Source organism: Poecile atricapillus, chromosome 5 (assembly GCF_030490865.1).
Source record: "Poecile atricapillus isolate bPoeAtr1 chromosome 5, bPoeAtr1.hap1, whole genome shotgun sequence".
NCBI classification, from domain to species: Eukaryota; Metazoa; Chordata; class Aves; order Passeriformes; family Paridae; genus Poecile; species Poecile atricapillus.
Genome location: NC_081253.1, coordinates 21,401,419 through 21,422,539, shown reverse-complemented (window position 1 = coordinate 21,422,539; position 21,121 = coordinate 21,401,419). Strand labels below are relative to the sequence as shown.

General features: G+C 45.0%; 1 protein-coding gene across 1 annotated transcript; it reads left to right on the top strand.

Annotated features, from left to right (window-relative positions):
- The first annotated feature begins 9,741 nt into the window (after positions 1 to 9,741).
- On the top strand, positions 9,742 to 20,607 carry CHRNA1 (cholinergic receptor nicotinic alpha 1 subunit). Its single transcript, XM_058840488.1, has 9 exons — positions 9,742 to 9,833; positions 11,552 to 11,697; positions 11,844 to 11,888; positions 12,318 to 12,427; positions 12,812 to 13,007; positions 13,628 to 13,865; positions 14,916 to 15,139; positions 16,416 to 16,655; positions 18,571 to 20,607. The coding sequence occupies exons 1-9, from the start codon at positions 9,791 to 9,793 to the stop codon at positions 18,700 to 18,702; spliced, it is 1,374 nt and encodes a 457-aa protein (XP_058696471.1). The 5' UTR covers positions 9,742 to 9,790; the 3' UTR covers positions 18,703 to 20,607.
- The last annotated feature ends 514 nt before the right edge of the window (positions 20,608 to 21,121 follow it).

Below are 21,121 nucleotides of genomic sequence, written 5' to 3'. Positions count from 1 at the left end.
GAAGCAAGGGCTACCACCAAGTGGATTTGTTCTCTGAAGGAGTTGATTTCCACGGAGTAAAGGTTGTCTCTAGCTCTGCTGACCTTGCTGTCTCCAGTGCTGCAGGGTATGTGTGGACAGCTCGGCAGAGACACTGGAACCAACACCTTATCAAAGGGCAGATGGACACAGAAAAAGATGGGGGAAAAGGGATTAAACTACAGGTCCCCACCAGAGGAATGAGTGAGCATCCCCATTTCAGGCTGCAGAGCTCGGGAAAAACACTGTGTGCAGAGGCCATAGGCAGGGAACCTCTGGTGAGGCTTTGGGAGAGCTCTGTGGTGAGGGAAGCAAGCTGCCTTCTGAGACAAGAATGCAAGCTTCTGCTCATGTCAGCTTAGCTGACAGGATGGATAAACCTGTTATTTATAATTAGATTTAATAACAAACTTTTCTGGTCCTTCCCCCTCCAATGGCAAAGGAAGGAAGGCTTCTAAAAGGCATTTATGATATACTCACTTTGTTCCTGACCTAATTTTTGCATGCTGATGAATGTTCTGCAATGTTTTTATTACAGCTATAATTATATTGCAGTTGGGGAAAAAAACATTTAGTGAACCTAGCAATCATGGGGGTTTTTTTAAGTCGTGCAAAGTTACTGCTTAGCAACTACACCTCAGCGCTAGAAGGCTTATGTAAGGCAGGAGGAGGAGGGCCAGGACGCGAGTTGTGGATCACAGGGGCTGCAGTGCCAGCCGTGTAAGGGAAGGTGCCAACCCTGCGCTCTGGCCATGCACTGGCAGGACAGCAAGCACAGGGCCCTGTGCCTGGCTGTGTGAGGGGCTGGGGTGGTCCTGGCACTGCCCCCCCTGTAAATTTCCCCAGGGTCCCTTCCCTGCAGCACGGGACTGGTTGGTGCCCTGAGCTCTGCCTCTAGCTGAATCCAAGGAGCCCAGGCTGATGAACTGAGAGGAGAAAGCCTTACCTGTGCATTGCGGGGTCCAGCTCTTCTTCAGCTTTTCAGCACATTCTTCCCCTGCCTTAGTCATAGGCATTTGGAGTTCTGCTCTTCACCAGAGACCTTGCATAATCTGATAATTTCTTCATGCTGGTCTGATTGTCTTTCTCTGTGATCTGGCTCATACCACAGAGATACTCTTCTTGATGCCTTCTTCTAAATCTCAGTTTGGACAGCATGATTCAGTGATTATCGAATGTCTGTTGCTAATTTCATGGTCAGAGTAACCTTCTTCTTTGATCTCTCCCAAGACTGATGTCAGTAAGCTGCTCAAGGAACTTGTTTAAGAGCTTTTAGTTAGATGTCCTTTTCTATTTCTTGTGTATTTTTTCTCAAGGACATGTATAGCTCTTTACATGACTCAGGTGTTTATCAGTACTCTGCCTTGGTCAATTGGAGCAAATGGTTCTTAGGCCTCTGGGAGCCTTTAATTAATGTATTTCCTGAGGCAATTGGGCATTATTTTGAAATATATTTTTGGCAGCCAACCAGGATCTATTTTCAAGTATTATATTGCCTGAAATTTTTCTTTCTTGCTACCAAGCCTAGAGATTGTATGCTCAGCTTTTTCTCTTTGCCTCTTTTTTTTATGTCTCATTACTAACTCTGTCACTAATGCAAATAGGATTGTACAAGCTATTAAAATCACTCATTTTGTAGATTAATATTCATAAATGTATCCTAAAGCTTGCTTGAAGGATCTCTCACTAAACTCAAGTGAACTTAGCACAATGCTCACTGCTCAAATCCAGCACCTACTCCATTCTCAAAAAATGGGAGAGATTCCTCTAATTTGTTATCTGTTCTTTTATCTCCTTTCATGTTTTCCAGCATCATGATGCTGAACATACGTGGTTTATACCATGCAACAACACTCACATGACATCTTCCACTAAACTACTGGAATTCAGGTACACTGAGCATCAGCAAGGTGAGTTAGAAACCACCAATGTGGTGCAGGACAAGATACCTCACAAAAAAGGAGGTTTAAAGTCCAACTGAGTATTTTTATTTAAAGTAGGTAGAGGCCAAAAATGAAATACATCTGGAGGAGGTGAAGCATCTGTTGCAAGCTGCTGCAAGGTCAGTTGCATTGACATTTGCAAACCCCTTCCTCATGGAAAACTGTGAGCTTCTCCTGGAAGTACTTCTCCTTACCATTCAGAGAAAAGGCATCATTTCCAAATGTGTTACAGTACAATGTACAAGTACATTGGGTTTAAATTTTATTCAAAAAATCCCAAACCCCAGCAATCCATGTTCAGCAATGCAAATGCTCATTCCCAGTCATTTCAAATACAGTGCAATGCTGAGTCTCTACAGCTCCTTCACGCCCTCTCATTGGAGGGAGAGTTGTGGTCTGCCCCCAGCTTACTTTTAAGTTCGCTCTCTGTAGCCTAAATCAAGAAGGGCTGGTCTGAAGCTGCAGCAAAGAAGTGACTTGGCATTGACTGGTGAGGATATCGGCAGTGGAGGAAGCTAAAGGAGTCACAGGTGCTGCCATGGAAAGTGTGGACTGGCTTGTTCTGTTGTCTGTGTCCCTCCTTGGTTTGGAAATCTCCCCCAGCATCAGGAGGAACCTGACTTTCTCTTTCTCTTGAGCTGGTGGGAGGGAAATCCCTCTGATGTTCTGTTTTTGACCTGCAGCTCTGATGTGTCAGGTTTAGCCTCACACCTAAGCTACTGTCAGTATGCTCATAGTGTTAGTTAAGGATGAGGCTCCTGCTGCTGCCATAACCCTCCTGGAGAGCCAGCAGTCAGCACAGCAGCCTTCCCAACACCCATCCCAGTACATCACCAGCGACCTGCAAGTGCAGAGGGCACAGAAAGAGAAGAAAGGGAAAGGGGAGATAAAAATTTTCAGAACTGGTTACCTAAAGTAGCCAGGAAAAGTGACCAAGGAAATGGGTCACATGGAATATCCTTTTTAGTGAAGGCGGGACATTTCAAGGGATGATGTGTATCATCAGGACACTGCTAAGCTGCTCACACCACGAAGTCACTTGCTGTGCTGCGCTTCAGTGCTGAAATCTTTTATGTGTGAACACAGGCTGTGTGCAAACTCCAGGGCTGTGTAGATGTAGCCTCTGTCTGCTAGGAGGATGAACTTCAGAATCAGGCTAATCCATAAACTAGACTTTGTTAAGAATCATTAAACTGGAACTCTCTGTTTCAGCGCCAGGTTCTCTTATGGGGCTGCTCCTGTGCACAGCTTGGGTTACACTCACACTGCTCCCCTTGCTGCAGAGTGTGTTTACCAAGATATTCCCTCAACTGCCTTGAGTATGGTGTTTTGAACTCCAGTCAAATCCCAAATATTGGTGAGCAGGGAAATCTGGAACTTGTCTTCATGTGAAATGCTGAGTAAAAGTCCGTGGGGCTGTCAGGAGTGGGAGCCACCCCTGACTCCTGCCCGGTGTTCAGTGTCCTCCCATTTGTGCCTTGCCATTGCCAGCTCCCACCCTCCTGCAGGGAGCCAGTGATCACTCTGAAGGTGTTTCTGGAGTTTAGGGTATATCTTCGTTTTACTGTTTCATCAGTTGTAAACACAGACTTGTAAGTTCCCAGTTGTCTAACACAGCCAAGATCTTGCAGGCTGCCAAGGAGGCAAAATAAATTTTGTGTGATAGGTGAGAGCTACACATCAGGAGCCACAGAAGTCAGTATTTTCCACTAATTACCAAGAAAATTCTGTGTGTGTTGGCAAAGATCCCAACATAAGCAATAAAAGTGAGTATTTGGCATGAGGTCAGTCCTGGGTAAAGCACATATTAACAATTCCAAGTGTGTCATGTGCTGGAGTAGAAATCTGTCCTTGAGAGCATGGGTGGCATTTCCTGCTTTAAAACACTCTGAAGGCTCAGGTAGCACAGTGAGGTAGATGTTGACTTTTTAAAGGCAAACACTGCAGCCCCAGGTGAGAGGGATGCTTTGCAGAGATCTGTGGTAAGTGTTTTCTAGGATCAGTGAGGGCTTATGGAGGGGAAGCTCCATGTGGGAAGGAGATTCCCAATCAGTCTACTGGCAGAATTAAAAATAAAGCAAACTTGTTTCTATGTGTTTATCCAGATCATACCAGCAATGAGAGAGCCTGCACCCCAAAGGTAGGCACCCTGATGCTCTCACAGGGTTACAGAGGTGCTCTCAGGATCAAAAAAGTTGATCCCAGTTGCACTTCCTGCAGGTGTGATGTGGGATGGTTTAGCATGTCTGCCTTGCACCGTGGCACAGGAACCCCATATGGGAAGCAGGTGACATCCACATGGATATTTATGCTCTCATCCCATAGCTGGGGTTATATGGGGAATGTGCTGTGAGGTGCCCCATGTTTCAGGATTTTTTTCGTATTCGGGAGTGATGGCATTGCAAAAGGGTTGTTGTCAATTATATCTTTGTGGACAGCAATCAGAGAAGGGCCTGTGTCACTTAATCTGTGCAGCAGCTTTAAGCATTAAAACACACTTCCTACATTGCCAGCTCTTCTTTCCACTGGCTGTTTAGTGGAGCACACCTCAAAATGCCTTCAGGAAAACTCTGAACTGTGGAATACTGGCCAAAATATGTCAGACCTCATGGGAGCTGAACAAGCAGCTTTTATGTGAAGCTAAACTTGAACAGTCTGCTCTGCAGTTAGTCCAGTGGAGAGTCATCTGCCTTTAGAAACAGACAGATGTATTTAAATAGGTAATTGTGAGCATCCAGAGAAATACTTCAGGCTAAATGCTCCTGTGGTCCCACTCATGAAAGCCACTGTATGGACTGGGGTAGGAATATGATACATGTATTTCCAGAAGCCAGGTAATGCCACTTTCTGCACTGGTAGTAACTCAATTACATACTTACCAATAGCAACTGAATATGCGCTTAAAATATAATAATGTCACCTCCAGAGGCAGACACTCCTAGGAGAGCACTCAGGTGCCTAACACTCATTTGCTTTGGATGTCTCTACTGTCAGCATGCAGCAGAGCTGGTTCCCAGCTTTGACATCCAGGCCACCCTTTTTGCCTGTTTTTTCTATCAGCTGCCAGACTTTTGTGTTTTGTGGAGGGTTTTTTTGCAGCTGCAGAGAGAAAACTCATGGCTGGTGATTACAAAGTTCAGAACCAGTAGCAGAGGTGGTCTGTGCCAGATGAGTCCATTTTTCAGCTTGTGCTTCTAAGGAAGGGCAGAGCCTTTAATAAATACAAGTGTCACTTAGCTGCATCTGAGAATTAATGAGATTTTCCTGACCACAGAAGCAGGGTAGCTCAGGAGTCCTGCTGTGCAGGAAAGTCTTCCTGAGGGGATGGACCAGCAGAGCTGCTCCTTTGCTGTCCCCACCACTCTGGCATAGCTCACACAAGCTGCTGTGCTGACAGAGCGGCCCACAGGAGCAGGGCAGAGCAAACCTCACAGCTAATGGACTTGTCCTCTTTTGTTTCTTGTTTGGCTCTCCAGCCTGACTCACCTTGGCCCCAGAGATAAGCCTGGTATTTGGATGGGAGCCTGAGAAGCAACCATGTCAGGGATGTCAGCTGGAGTTAAATTTGCCACTGCTCTATCCAGTAACTTTGTTCAGCTCCAGGACTGGTTTCCTGGCATGTCCGTAACAAAAAGGCAGTGTGACACTGCGGCCTGCTTACTGATTCCTTGGACATTTTGTAGTTGCTCATCTTGTGCCTGTCACCTCTCCTGATTCTGTTTTCAGTTATTCCTGTCTTCATTCTTGCTGCTTGGGGCACTGCCTTGCCCAAAGCAGGTAAATAAGTCTCTGCTGACAGAGACTCTCTGAGAAGTGTGACCATGAGGGCCAGTGCCAGTTTAAAGGCAAGCAGTGTTTCTTGTCACCTGCATTAAATTAACACTTATCTAATACTGATCTAATGATGTCTTTTGTGATTATGGTTTCACTGTTTGACTGGGGACCTTTTCCTTGTTCTTCTCTTTCTTTCCAGACTCAAGTTCCTCTTATATTTCCAGAGGAATCCTTCATATTAGGAAACCGTGTGCCATGTCTCTGCCACAATATGAAAGGTCTGTAATTGCAGAGGTTAAAACCATCACTTTTGAGCAAGTTTTTGGTATTTTCAATTCCTTTGGGTGATGTAACAGAAAACAAAGAAATAATGTGCTGAAACCAAATTAGCTACAAATATCCGTGGGGATAAAATGTATTTGCGGGTTGGTGGGTGTGTGTTTGAGTATGGAAAACTGCAGCTTTGGATTTCTTGATTTGAGGAATTTAATCTTGTCTATCAATAAGTTCTGACATGTACATTAGTGCTTAGCATGTTCTTATGGGAGCTGGAACAAACCAGGTAAGTACAGTCCTTCAGCATCTCAAGGCTGTCATTAATTCCTTGAATGAATTTCTTCTGGAAATTATTTGCTCCCGCTGTTTTCTCTTGCCGGGGACAGTTTGCAGTTGTGCTCCCGTGTCCCGGCTCATCCCCTCATCCAGCTGTTGCCATCTGGTGGCCATTCGGGCTTCCAGCGGGGAATGTGTGCCATGACTGTAACCAGGGCAATCTGGGAACAAACACATGGCAAACTCACAAATACTTGTATAGCCATCTGCCTTATTCAATGCTGCCATAATCTACTGTAGCCAGCAATGCCATTTTCCTGATACAAAAAATGCATTTAAAAAGGTATACACTGCATTTGAAAACTAAAGCTGAAACTGCAGGACGGTGCTATTATTTTTAATTTTTATTTGCTTTCCTTCTGCTTCTCACCACCTCCACCCTCCCACAGGCCCTGTTGTCCGTGTGTGTGTTGGAGCCTCTGGCACCTGCTCTCTTCCATCGGGCATTGCCTCTCTGCACGCAATTCTGTGACCAAAATTTCAGTTAAAATCTTGTATTTCTCACTCTGTCAAAAGCATTAGGTATTCTGCTCACCTTCACCGTGTCTGTACAGTATCACCCTGCCAAAGAGACTTACCTGCAGGAGTGTTTGTTCACGGCCGACTTCCTCCGGGCAGGAGCCCTTGCAGCGCTTGCTCCTCGTACATGGATGGAAGGAGCAGTGTCCTAAATTCAGCAAGCAGTGAGTGTGCTGCTTTCCAATCGATCTGAATGAGGCTGTTCTGCCATTAGCACGGCGGGTAGTGGGTTTGTCTGAGACATGGGCAGGGGGCTCATAAAAACAAGCCAAAATGGTTGGAGTCAAGATAGATGTAAAAAGGGGTTTTTGTGTGGGAATGAAACATTTGTCAAAAAATTCTCTGCATACTCTGAAGGGAAAAAAGAAAAACACCTATCCTAGCAATGGATCAAATTCGGGCATTCAGCTCAGCCCCTTCCCTTGCTTTTTCACCTCGGTCATGATGGGTCACATTCCCCAGTTTAACAACAAGCAGCATTCACTTCTCTGTCCACATTTAACTGCAGTAGCTCAGGTTGCCTTGGGTTTCTTGGGAGGTAAAAGGCTTTGTGCTTCTGCCAGGGAACATTTCTCACAGCCAAGCTGCTGGTCCCAAAAGGCCTTCTCCAAATACCTGCTCCTTCCTCTTCCAACACGAGCGCTGACTTGCAGCCAGTGAGGGGAGGCTGGCTCCCAGGCTGGGGGCTCGGCTGCAAGAGAAATAACCCCTTGCTGGGGCTGCAGACTTCCAGGGGCCCCCACACTGGTGAGATCCGAGAGCCAGACCTTGTCAGGAGGGACAGACACTTGGGCTACCCGAGAGCTGTCATCTGCTGGAGTGTGGTAACACGAACCTGGCAGCCCTGCCTGGGGTGGGCAGGAATGCTCTGAGACCCTGAGAGGATCCGGAGGGCCGTGGTCAGCATTCCCACAAGGCCTCCATGCAATTGTATCTCCACAGCAGCTGCCTGGCCTGGGATAAAGGCTGGGAGCAGTCAGACGCGGGTTTGAAATAAGATCGCTGCAACAATGGGAGCTGCCGGCCACGAATGGGCCAGGAACAAGGCCAGAGTTATGTAGACGGAGAGTTTTTATTGGAGGATAAATGTAAATGCAGAGGCTGAATGCTTAGTGGAGGGGGTGGGTGAGGGAGAGTGATTAAAAAAATAATTAAAATAATAATAAAGGCATCCAGTGTGAAATACCAAGCCAGCTGGCAGACACCACAAAGACTATCCAGCAGAAATAGAAAATACATCTGGTGTCACCCAGAGGTAAAGCTAAGAATGGTTTTCCTTTCTGGAAAAGGGAATTTGGAACACCGTGTATGAATGATTGTGGCAGGTCCCCCAGTGCCATGTCCTATCTCCACATGGCAGTTGCCTGAGAAAAATGCGAGAACACCACTAGCATTAGGCAATATATCCTCAGGACACCACCCCAGAATCCAGAGACTTGTGACTCTGGGACTTCAGTGACAGACTTCTTAGGGGGAGAGAGTGTGTGTGTGTGTACAATCAATAGTATGAAATTATTTAGCAGACTAGTTTTTCTAAATACAAAAAAACTCTGCAAACAGACACTCCTGTGGCACTCAAATCCACTGCAGACACACTCTGCAAAGAAATGTCTGGGTTAAGCCTGACAACTCTATGTTTACTTCAATGCCCTCTACTTTTTTGCATGGGGACAGCAAGTGAATCCAAACCTGCCTTCTCCAGATCAGATTTGGGATTTTACACACCCTACCAAAGCTCTCTCTTTAACTTTTCTTTCAGACTGACAGTTCATACTCTCTATTTGTTCCAGGTACAGAAGCCAATTTGCACTGTGGATGTTGTTGTCACTTTCTCCTGGGCCTCTTCCAAGTCTTTTGAAACCAGATGACCTGAACTGCAAAGAACATTCACGGATTTATAGTGACATCTTTCCTTTTTGCTTCATCTCCTGTCCTAGAAACTGATGGACTTGCTTTTCTTATACTGCTGAACACTTCACAGGACTATCTCTCTCAAGGTTTTGTTCCTGGGTGATATTGTTGAGCTCAGAATAGATAATCATGTATATATGAGGTAGATAGTTGTGTGTATATATGTGCGTGTGTGTATATATATATATATATAAAAATTTCTCCACTGTTTCTTGTTTTCTTTGCTAGCCTGAATGACTATTATTACCAAACACATCACTTTTCACACCTTTCCAGGTAATTCATGGCAATAAAGAGCAAGCACTTGCACACCCTACAGAAATCCACTGGATCTGCCCTGCTGTAGAGACAAACCAGTCCCGTTTGTACCACTTGAGCCTCTCAGCTCAGTAAGGATAGAGGTAGCTGCAGCCAGGAGGGTGGGGTGTCTTCTCTTACTTAGTTAATAGCTTTCAAGGTGGAGACTCTACCAGGAAGTCCTGGTAGACTAAAGGAGATGGACCTGTCTTGAGAATAGTTGTTTGCTTCTTCCAAGATTTCCCATCCCTCTATGAAGCCAAGAGAGTGGCCTTGTCCCAGCATGCTGTCTGTACGCTGGTGGGGACATATCAGAAATAAGTGACTGTGCCTGTTTTGTCTCTGAGAAACAAAACCTTCAACCTGGCAAGTTGCTCTGTTCACAAAAATGTTTCTGAGATCTCACCAAGATGTTCAGTTACTTACAGATAATTCTTTCTTAGTTTATTTGTGTGTGTATTCATTTAGTTAGTCAGAGATCACATTGATACTTAGGAAGAAAAATGACCTTCTGTAAACTGCAGGAGATATTTGATGGGTGAAACACACTATGCTCCCATTTCCAGCCCGGTGGTGCAGTGGCTCTCAGCTGTCATTCCCAGAACAGGTGCTGTAAATCAATACCCTGATGGGGATATTTCAGCAGCACAGCCCCCTCTGAAGAGACCTCAGAGGTGCTTTGAGCGTGCCTCCATCTGTGTGACTGCGGCAAGAGGATGATGAAGGTCCATTGCGTAGTCCTCCTGCTCATCTCCACAGGTAAAGGTGTTTCAGCCATTGTCTTGAAGGGGGGTTGTCTCCTTCCAGAGTGTGTGGGACCAGGGCTTTGCACACACCTCAGCATGAGCAAGCGTGTGTTCCAAGAGCATCTTGTCCTACCAGTAAGGTTTTATGAACACACCAAGTCGTTTAAATGAAAGCTTTGGAGTGCATTAGTATCTGCTCAGATATTTGTAATTTCAGACAACAGATATTTTGAGTGGAGAAGTTTGTGTTTAATTGTTTTTCTCTCTGCAATCGTTTTTTCATGCTCCCATTTGCCCTGGTGCTACATGTATTTCAAAATATGTGAAAGGATCTAGTAAGCATGGCTCGGAATGTGAAAAATCATTACAAGAAATTTCATTAAGTTGCGGGGTGTCTGACAAGGAGGTAAAATTGATTTGCAGCTGCATGTGCTGTACTGAGATAATTCTTTTTAAAATGTCCCTTAAAAGAATAAATATTTTGTGATCCTAAAAGCTTTTCAAAAATTTCAAGCAGTATATTAAATTCCTACCAAGCCAGCCTACCAGAAGGGAGAAATGAGAGAGGATTTTAATTGTATTTATAAAGTATAGAGCTTCAATTAGATGTGATGCTGTGATCATAACTTAAAAATTGAAAGATGTCTCCTGGCCACCCTCGCTCAGCCTCCTAGCAGGGGAAGTAAATGGTGCCTGTCTGCAACAGACAGCCTTTTTCATTAGTATCCAAGTATTTTAACATAATCTCATGGTAGGACAAGGCCAAGGCAGAATCCTTGGCAATCTCAGCTCAGCTACATAAAAGGAGTTGGTGAAAAGTCAGTTAGGAAACCAGGGGAAATCCTAGCTTAGGTTGGAGTCAGCAGCAAAATTCTTGTTGACTTCTGTGGCCCAGGATTCAACAGAGAGGGGGAGACAAGGGTGCAGTCTGCCAAAAATGCTTGCAGTGAGGCTCAACTGTTCTGCTCCCTCTCACTGCCTTTAAGGGCAGAGACATACAAAAACATCCCCAAACACCCCTTCCATTTGCTTTCCTCCGCTGTGAAGAAGCTACAGTCTGAGGACACCGTGTGCCTGCTTCTTCTGCCACAGGCTCTCTGGAAACAGGGCCCATCTGCTTTCCAGTGCCTGTGCTTCTCGGCAGTGCAGAGCCATGCACAGGCACTGTGAAGGCTCCACTGGAACAGGGTTGCTCCCTGCCATTTCCACTTGTGCAATTTTTCTTTCAAGGCTCTTTGGCACAGCATGGCCAGGTCATGCTGGGCAGCCTGTGGGCAGAGCTGTCCATGGACCTACACCACACAGGGAGGGGTTTCTTTCTCTCACCCACCTGCAAAACCTGAGCAAATCCCACGGTAGAGAGGAGCTATTGTTCTACTTAGATTGAGGATGCAAGGAGTCTGGGTGGTGATGACTGGCGTGCTTTGCCTTCTTTAATGTTACTGTCACAGGAAGGTCTGTGGAACTGAAGGAGGAAAAGGCAACATCAGAAATCCCTGAGAATGGATATTTCCTGTGTTTAACTGCCCATAAGTACTGCATGTTAGCACAGTTTCAGGCTGGAAAACTCCTAATGTTCAGTCTGATGTTCGTGATCCTGGTTGGAGGCCACTGTCACAGGGAGGCCTTGGTGTCCCCGCACCAGCGTTTCCTCCACACCAGCCTCAGACTGGCGATGCTGTCGCCTGTTCCCTGCCCCTTCTGACTGGTGCCACCCCCGCTGCTCTGCAGCTGGGCTGGCCCTGTGCTACGAGGACGAGACTCGCCTGGTGGAGGACTTGTTCAGTAACTACAACAAGGTGGTGAGGCCCGTGGAGGACCATCAGGACGCCGTCGTTGTCACCGTGGGGCTGCAGCTCATCCAGCTCATTAGTGTGGTACGGTATGAATGTGGGTAATGTTGAGCCACTGGCTTGTGTGGTGGTGCCAAATGGTGTCCTTTTCCTAAGGAAACAATTTTTATCCTTTAATCCTGGTGCTTGCTGATACTCTCTTTTATTTTTTCCCTTTCCTTTTTTTGAAGGATGAAGTAAATCAGATTGTGACAACCAATGTACGCCTGAAACAGGTAACTAAATATTCTTAACCATTTAATCTAATCCAAATAAATGCACTGATCACAGTCAGAAATTAACTACACTGCCATAGTTTCGGGGGCAACTTGGACAGGTGGATCAGGTAGCAGAGCATTTCTTTTTACTGAGATCTTAAGAATAAAGTGCTCTAGATGCTAAGAGTCTTAAGAAAAGCATTTGGAGCTGGATTTCTAACAGTAGGCTTCTGATATATTTATCTTTGTATTATTTATTTATTTTTTTTTAATAAACTTCTTAAACCAAAATTTAAGTTAATGTAAAAATGAGCTGGTGGTCCCACTCCCATATGTTTATGCTTACCTGCATGTCCCCAAAGCAAGGGAGGAGCTGTTTCTGTGAAGTACTCAAACTAACCCCAGTGCTGGGAGAGGATCTCAGGGGCTGAAATCTTCCATCTTTAGCAATGGACAGATGTCAACCTGAAATGGAATCCAGACGACTACGGTGGCGTCAAAAAAATCCGCATCCCCTCAGACGATATCTGGCGGCCAGACCTTGTTCTTTACAACAAGTAAGGGGTGCCAGCAGGGGAGGGAGGGAGGGAGGGAGGGAGGGAGGGAGGGAGGGAGGGAGGGAGGGAGGGAGGGAGGGAGGGAGGGAGGGAGGGAGGGAGGGAGGGAGGGAGGGAGGGAGGGAGGGAGGGAGGGAGGGAGGGAGGGAGGGAGGGAGGGAGGGAGGGAGGGAGGAGCTCTGCCTTGTGGCACCACTCTGGTGAGACAGTTTTCCCATGACATCTCCAGCGCGTACAATTCCTCAGAGTAAGCTTCTCCAGAAGCAGGCACAGGAGTCATTTGAAACAGTCAGAGAAAGTCAGTCCCACAGTCAGAGAAATCCTTTTGTGACTCTGTTAATTACGCTGCCCGTATTACTTTTAATGTCCTTGTTCCTTCTGCAGTGCAGACGGTGATTTTGCCATTGTAAAATACACCAAAGTCCTTCTGGAGCACACAGGTCTGATCACCTGGACACCACCAGCTATTTTTAAGAGTTACTGTGAAATTATAGTTACCCACTTCCCATTTGACCAGCAGAACTGCAGTATGAAGTTGGGAACATGGACATATGATGGTACAATGGTTGTTATTAACCCGGTAAGCAAAGAGTTTGTAATTGGAAAAGCAGCAAAGACCTGTACGTGTTTTTAAGAGAAATCTCAGATTTAGAATGGAATATGACCTAGTTTTGACTGGAAAAAAACAAGCAGACCCAACCTGTAAAACAGAAAATTCTCATTTGTAGATCTAGCACAAAAGTTCCTGGTTTGGCTCCTAAATTCTGCATACATATTATCCCTGTGCCCTAACAGTCTCCTGTCTGTCCTCTGGCAGCTTTGCACCACTTTTTATGGTGCTGCCTGTTCTGCTTCTGTTTGTTTTCTTGGGTTTGGGGTTTTTTTGAGGGTGTACATTTTCTCTGCTCAAGACTTTCCATTGCCAAGGACTCTTTCCCTGTCCCCTCAGATATGTCTCCTATCTGTAATATTTTTCAGTCTACTGTCCCTGACTGTTTCTGTAAAATATTTAGTTGAATGATGTGTAGAGGCTGTAGTCTAAGAAAAAATAACATAGACAAGAGTTGTTTACTCTTTACAAAAAAAACCCCACAAAGTGCATGAGTTACTTGGAATCCTGTTCCTGAGCCAGACCTGCCAAGTTTTGATTTTGTTCAGAACTCTTGATATTAAGAATTTGTTTGGGTGTTTTGCTGCCAGGAGAGTGATCGTCCAGATCTGAGCAACTTCATGGAGAGCGGGGAGTGGGTGATGAAGGATTACCGTGGCTGGAAGCACTGGGTTTACTATGCTTGCTGCCCTGACACCCCTTACCTGGACATCACCTACCACTTCCTCATGCAACGCCTGCCTCTCTACTTCATTGTGAACGTCATCATCCCCTGCCTGCTCTTCTCCTTTTTAACAGGGTTAGTTTTTTACCTACCCACAGATTCAGGTATGTAAATTCATTCATCCTACTTCCATAGAAATTGCTTTTCTAAGAAGTTCCTGAGAAATTCCCAGTATTTGAAATCATCAGCCAACTTGAAGGCCGGTGCATACTAAAACTGGACATTTCCACTGAAAGTAATGGCTTTAAATATTCTGCAAAGAAAGGATAAGTGCTGAAAATTGGAACTGTTGATATAAATAAATAGAGGTGCTTTAAGTTCTGCAAACTAAAGATTTAGCTGGATAATTTTTATGTTTTGCCATAGGTAGACAGTGTGTTAGTATAGTACATCCTGCAGCTAATGAGCACACAGGGGTGACAGAGGCCCTTCTGCATCATGTCAGAGCAGAGGGCTCATTGCCTGCTCACACACACATCACCTTGTGTGGCACAGAGTAATCCTGACCTGTTCTGGCCTCCTTTGTCTCTGCTGAGCCACTTGGGCTCTCTGCAACCATTTCCTCTGCTTCATTGTTTTTGTCTCTTATCAGCTTTTCATACCACTTAATCTCAGTGTAAGCCCCTTCTTATGAAATATTTGATGCATTTTTTTGAGTGGAAAACTTTATACAAAGTTGAACTGGATAAAAGAAATGTGTGAATAATGTCTTATAATTCAAATTTTGACGCCCTCTACATGTGAGGAGATGTCACAGAGCAACTGACCTGGTATCAGATGTGATTTTAGTCTGCTCTCTGCCCAGAGACAGAGAAGCAAACCTCAGGAGGCTGTGGAGCACTAATCAGGTGCCTATGCTGCATTGTTCAAAATGCAGAGACCACCAAATGCTCCTAGCAAGTAAAAATATCCACCACCCACACCTCAGCCCAGTCACTCCTGGTAATTCCCACCTTAGCACTGGAGCCGATGCTGTTAGGCTCTCGGGTTTTCCCAGCCTACTTACTGCTCTGGATGCTGGCAGAGATGCAGCACTGTAAATGCACACAGGTGTTTGTGTGAACAGCTCTCACCCACATCCCTCTTCTCAAATAAATGCTCTCTGTACTGAATGATAGGAGCAGCAATGATTTTGGGGGGCTTTTTTATGACAGGTGAGAAAATGACTCTCAGCATCTCTGTCCTGCTGTCTTTGACTGTGTTCCTGCTGGTCATCGTGGAGCTGATTCCCTCCACGTCCAGCGCAGTGCCTCTGATCGGCAAGTACATGCTGTTCACCATGGTGTTCGTCATCGCCTCCATCATCATCACCGTCATCGTCATCAACACCCACCACCGCTCCCCCAGCACGCACACCATGCCCCCCTGGGTCAGGAAGGTGAGCTCTGTGGCTTGGCACACTTGGCTGGTTTCCACCGAATGCTCCATATTTTATTGGCAGGTTTTCTAATAAAAGTCAAAAAGAATTGGGGAAGTAAATGCATCATGTTAAAGGTCTCTAGGCACAAGAGCCAGTGTTTATTACTTAGCTGTGCATAAAGTCAGCAAGGTTGCTTAAGTGCTCCTTTAAGTAACAAAAATTGTTCACTGGGGTACAGTGTTGCAGGGAAAAGGTGAAACAAAACATGGGCAGCTAAATGTAGGGAATGGAGAAAAGCAAATGTCCATCTGGACTTGAATTACATATCCTGGTCTAATTCTCCATCTGATTGCGAGGCACTGCTGCCTGCCAATGACCAAGTCCACCAGCCTGCATGAGTGCAGACCATAAAGGCCACTGGGAATACCTGAGTTCAGAATCCCATTTTTCAAAAGATGGTTTAGCAAAAACTAAAAAATCTTCTCTGTACTTTTCCAGTATACAGTTGCTCTGCAGCCCTTGGGCTATCCTTGAACAGGAGTCTAATGGTAATCATAAGATGTAGAAAAAATTGGTTGTCTGTCATTACAAGTTCTTTGCCAGGGAGACAGTATTAAAGATCATCTGATTTATTCAGCAATCCTTACTGTTTTGAAGCCTGCCTGGGTTCATACTAAACCATGACATGAAATGAGGTTTTTCTGTGTATTTCTAATTATACTTTTAAGGTCACAGCTTATATTGGATTCCCTCTGTAGCCCAAACAATCCCTGCAGAAGGGAACTTTCAACAGGAAATGCTGCATGTGCTTAACATTGCTCTGGCTGCAAGTCTCTATCACTCTGAAGGAATTTACTGTAAACCTTACATGCCTGTGTAGCAAACATAACAGCGAAATCAAACCTAAGTAGCCAAGAAAGTTTCTTTGTAGCCCATTCTTTGAGTCAGATTTGTAGGCAATATGTTTGAAGTTTGATGGGATGGCTGGAGCTGGGTCGCGCTCGCTGAGGCCCTGCTCCGAGGCACCGCTTCCCGAGGGGATGCTGGGCGCACAGCAGCAAAAATGGCCTTTGGGAAGTGTGTGGCAGGTCTGCGGGTGATTCCCTCTGCCCCGGGCTGACAAAAGCCCTGTGTAACTAAGGCATGGGCAGGGAAACAGTCGGAGAGGGAATCTGTAGCAGGCCCAGCAAGGGAGGCGATCTGGGAGGGGAGAGGTTTGTCTCTGTTCAGCACACAGCTGCAGCTGTAACAGCCCCACAGACCAGCGCCTGTCATCTTCTCCCTTTGTTTTCAGATCTTTATTGACACAATCCCAAACGTCATGTTTTTCTCTACAATGAAACGACCATCGAGAGACAAACAAGACAAAAACATTTTTGCAGAAGACATTGATATTTCTGACATTTCTGGGAAGTCAGGTTCTGTGCCTGTCAACTTCTACTCCCCACTTACCAAAAATCCAGATGTGAAAAACGCTATAGAGGGAATCAAATACATTGCGGAAACGATGAAATCGGACCAAGAAGCCAGTAATGTAAGGCACTTTTTTGTGCATGATTCATTTCTAGTTTTCAAGTTGCTACATCTTACTTTTTTGGCAAAATATCCTTGCCTTACAAAAACACTCCAAGTCCTGGTTTGGCTCTAGCAGTGGACATCTCTCCTTAATAAAGTCAACAAGGAGCAACAAATAATTGTCCCAGATGTTAATTGAATATTGGCTTCCCAAAATAATAGAAAAGGAAAAAGTGTTAGTGCTAAGGTTTTCTTATGTGATATCTGAAGCCATAGAAATGGAGTGTCTGTGAGTAGGAAACCAGTTTCAATAACTGTAAGCAAGTTCCAAAACACATTTCTTCTGTCTCCCATTCAGGCATCTTGCCCCTGTGGTAAGATCATACTGCTTTTGAAAACCCAGGAATCAAGCCAAACTGCAAAAGACTAGTAGTGTTATCTGAGAAGTGTTAAATGTAACTTAAAAATTATATTTCCAATTTTGATAAGGTTTTGTTTTATTCCTGAATACTACAAGTGGTTCCTCCAAATGCAGCATGGCATGAGCTACTCTGAATACTGACTTTTTCCACATTGCAAGCCAAAGGAAGGATAAAAGCATAGAGTCACACATGGCAGTGTTCCCTAGGAAAACCTAGCTCTGCCTTCTTCTAGCACATTCAGTACAAGTAACCCCTCTTTTATTTCAGCTCACACAGCTTTTGCAGGAGTAATTCAGTCCTGGTATTTCACCTTCCTAAGTGGTCACAGACCTCTCCTGTTGAGCTGCAGGCTAGTCTGAAGACAGAGGGGTTCTCTGAGAAAATAATTTGACCCATGCTCTTGCAAAGGAGGTGCTTCCTTTCCACAGACAGGATTTACACCACGGTGTTTGCTCCTGTGACCAAATTCCTGGAGCATGTGAAATAGGTCTGGCTGTAGTCTCATGTTCCCTGTGACTCCTTTGCCTCTCTGCAGACAAACTGTTGTTTTCAGCAGGGCTGGCATGGCTTCAACATCTCTGGGCTTCACTTCCTCCTTGGCTTACAAGGAGGTTCTTCAGGTTACCAGCAAATGCCCCCTTCGGAAGTGGAGCCCAGCTGTTTGTGTCATCGGGGCACTATTGATATATCACTTCCAGGGGGTTTCAAAAGTCAAGTTCCCTAAATAAACCTGAAGGTTGCGGCTTCTGAAGGCTGTCCCTTCTCTGCATTCACTTCTGAACCACCTCAAAACAGTATTCATTATCAGAGAGTCCTCTAGATAAATTACAACAGCCTCTTCTACTTGTGGGAGAGCCAAGGCACAAGTGAAGGTGCTTTAGGTCAGCTCATGTCACTGCATAAGGTGGAGTTACAGGGTGGAAATCATGAGCCCCGCTGTACTTGGTGTCTTGCCCTCTGCATGCTCTTACCGCGCTGGGCTCCCACCAAAAGCATCCAGTGAAAAGGCACAGAGTAAGCGGTTCATGGTGTCCCACAACTGGAAAAAAAGACTAATGGAGCTATCAAGAAGGTTTTGCAAGGCATTAGAGTGGTATGCAAAGGAGGGATTAGGGTTAAATTAATAGGAATTGCCTAGATATTTCATCAGAACAAAAAAGCAATGGAAAAACAAAAGTCGGGTCAAGCTAAGAGTTTTGCTTTCAAAATTTTAAACTCTCTTTCAGAAGCAACAATTGACCTAACAATTAAGATTTTCAACATTTTTCTTAATGAAATTGTTCAGCAAATTGCCAGGGTTTCTGGTTAGTTTAGTGTTGAAACTTGTATTTCCAGGTTGCTTAGGCTTTCTTAACCACTGACCTGCCTTTGAGAAGAAAATGAGCATTTTTTGCTTAGCAATAATGGCACTTATGGAAGAGCCTTCCCCTTGTTCAAGACAGTAAATTACAAGAATGCTGTAACAAACAGGGCTCTGCAGAGATTTTACCATCTCCTTTCTTTCTTTCCCAGGCTTCAGAAGAATGGAAGTTTGTTGCAATGGTGCTTGATCATCTCCTCCTTGGCATATTTATGCTAGTTTGTTTTATAGGAACATTAGCTGTATTTGCTGGTCGCCTTATTGAACTTAATCAGCAAGGATGAATGTCAGCTGGAAACTATTTGCTACCCTGAACATCTGAAAGCATCATAACCATCAAAATCTGGCCAGCCTCTAAAAGGTTCACTGACAGGAATCAGTAACTGCTGGGAAAAAGCAGGGATAATAAAATGTAAGGCTCCATACTTAGCACTTCTGAGCTGCTGCTCAGTAGCATTTAATTGCCAAAAAGAAACATTTGCATTACTGGTAAACTTGAATGGCTGTCAGCCAGGTTTTGATCCATTTTACCCTTTATTAAAAATGTTAATGTATTAATAAGACTGTCTGACTTTGTAAGCAACAGATACAATTCCAGTGAAGTCAATAGCAGTGTAATAAGCTTTAGCTGAGCTGTAAATCTGTATTCACCTTTAGCATTCAAGCTGGTTTTAATATCTGCTCTGTGGCTTTTGTATTAGGAGGGTCACTCCTCTGATAACACTAGATCTAATCCTCCAAATATCTCAAACTCCATGCTTAAGCACTTGATTTTCATGCACAAATTTGAACTGACTGACTGTCACGCGTGACTCTGCCCATAGAAGCTCTTGCTGCAGCAAAGAGGAGAGACTTGTTCTTTACTGGGGGCAGGGTCCAGCCGATTCCTAGGATAATCTCCACATTCAGCCTGATCTGGTCTTAGAAGGTTGATTTCCACTCTGCGTTTGGAGTGATGACTAATGTGGGGGCACCTTCAAACTTGGGGGTGTTTATTTAAGCACGATTCTCTCTGTTTCCCGAAACCTGTCCCCTGGCCCGCTGAGCAGCCCATGAGCAGCAGTGTGCCCCAGCGCATCGCCGGGGAACGCAGGGCCCTCAGCTGTGCGGCGCCAGGAGCTGCCAGAGCTTTGCTCAAAAGTTGAGCAGCAGCTCTCTCTGGTGGCTAAAGCAAAGCAATTCTGCCTCTGGCCAAACACCGCCGGACTTGGGTTACTCCAGATTCGACGTAAGCAAGAAGCCTCTCTGCGTTTCCATAATGCGGTGTGGCAATAGCAGCAGTGCTGCCTCTTCTCAAAAATAAATAAGGATAGGTGGGGCAACAGCGACAAGTTACTCATCTTTTCCAGCTGCTCGTCCAAGCCAAGAGCACTGCTTTGCTAACAGCTGTAAACAATTTGCCATGAGTTTAGTAAAATAATTCGTATTATGTTAATGCTCCACAGAAATGTGTCATGCCTGCAGAGGACAGGCATTTGAAGCACTATAGGGAAAATGAGGCGAGTAACACTCCCAGCATTGCGTAGTGTTTGCTGGACAATGTTTTGGTGAGCTGCAGTCCTAAGCAGTTTGTCTGGGGTAATCGATCACTTGTAGCACTGTGCTCCGCTCTTACGGTTTAAAGGATGGTAATCTTTGCCTCCCTGGATGATCATTAACCCTGAAGTGAAGGCCAAAGATATATTGCTGGGCGACACCTCTGCTGACAGAGTGTTCAGTGCAGCTGGGTTTGTCTCTAGCAGGAGTTCCCAGCTCCCAGCCCTTGGGGAAAATCAGCAGCTCCCTGCTCACGATGAGCTAGTCTGCAGCATAATGGTGCCTGGAACTTAATTTGAGAGCCTGGGATTGGCACTAAAACTGACAGAACAATCCTCTTAGAGCAGCACGTGGTTGAATCTTAGCATTAAAAATAAACATCAAGTAACAAGATTCATGTTGAGGATCCACAGTATCTTTGTTCAGCTTCCCCAAGGCAGATCTGAGTCTTGAGGCCTTCAAATTCCCCCCATTTGTGTGTCAGAGTGAGTGTGTGCACGTGTTTGCCTGCCTGCCTGCCTGCTTCTTCAGCTCTCTTTATAGATTGCTAGGTACCAGTGCTTTCCTTCTACTTCCTCAGATAAAGGTTTGAAACTATTTATTAAAAAATTTTCATTTGTGATGGTTTGACCTGTCTTACAGGCACAGCAAATCTTCTGCCTTTCTGTCACTTTGACTCTTGATGAGCTAGTTGTGTCTCAAAAGATGTGACAGCAGGCAAAAATAAATGCTAACAACTTCCTTTCTTAGGTTGCATATTCTGGGCATTGTACTCTGACTCTCCAAACAGGGTTCTCCAAGCATCAAATCAGGGCATCTTTTTCTTTTTTTTTTTTCTTTGAATACTTGGACTCTACCAGCCCCTATTTTCTCTTCCTAGATCACCTTTATGATAAACTTTTCTTGCATACCACTTGTATGCCACTAAGATCCCCTGTTACCAGTATCCATCTACGGACAGAATACCCTTACTTACCTGCAGACTACCTCCTCTCAATTGCTACTGTCCTTTTAATGTCAGCCCCTGCTAAAGTACCAGCTTTGGAGGTTGTAAATGTTCTGTCTCAGTCACAGATAATCCATTCTCAATGTGTAAGTATGTATAGTCTAATGATTTCTCATTTACAGCCCTGTAGCCCCACCTTGCAACCTTAACACTAAACTCTC

What these genes read in the sequence shown, in the direction of transcription:
- CHRNA1 (XM_058840488.1), top strand. Translation starts at nt 9,791, where the DNA reads ATGATGAAGGTCCATTGCGTAGTCCTCCTGCTCATCTCCACAG. An exon ending in CCTCCTGCTCATCTCCACAG is followed by an intron (nt 9,834 to 11,551) that starts GTAAAGGTGTTT and finishes GCTGCTCTGCAG; the next exon opens with CTGGGCTGGCCCTGTGCTAC. An exon ending in CGGACCAAGAAGCCAGTAAT is followed by an intron (nt 16,656 to 18,570) that starts GTAAGGCACTTT and finishes TTTCTTTCCCAG; the next exon opens with GCTTCAGAAGAATGGAAGTT.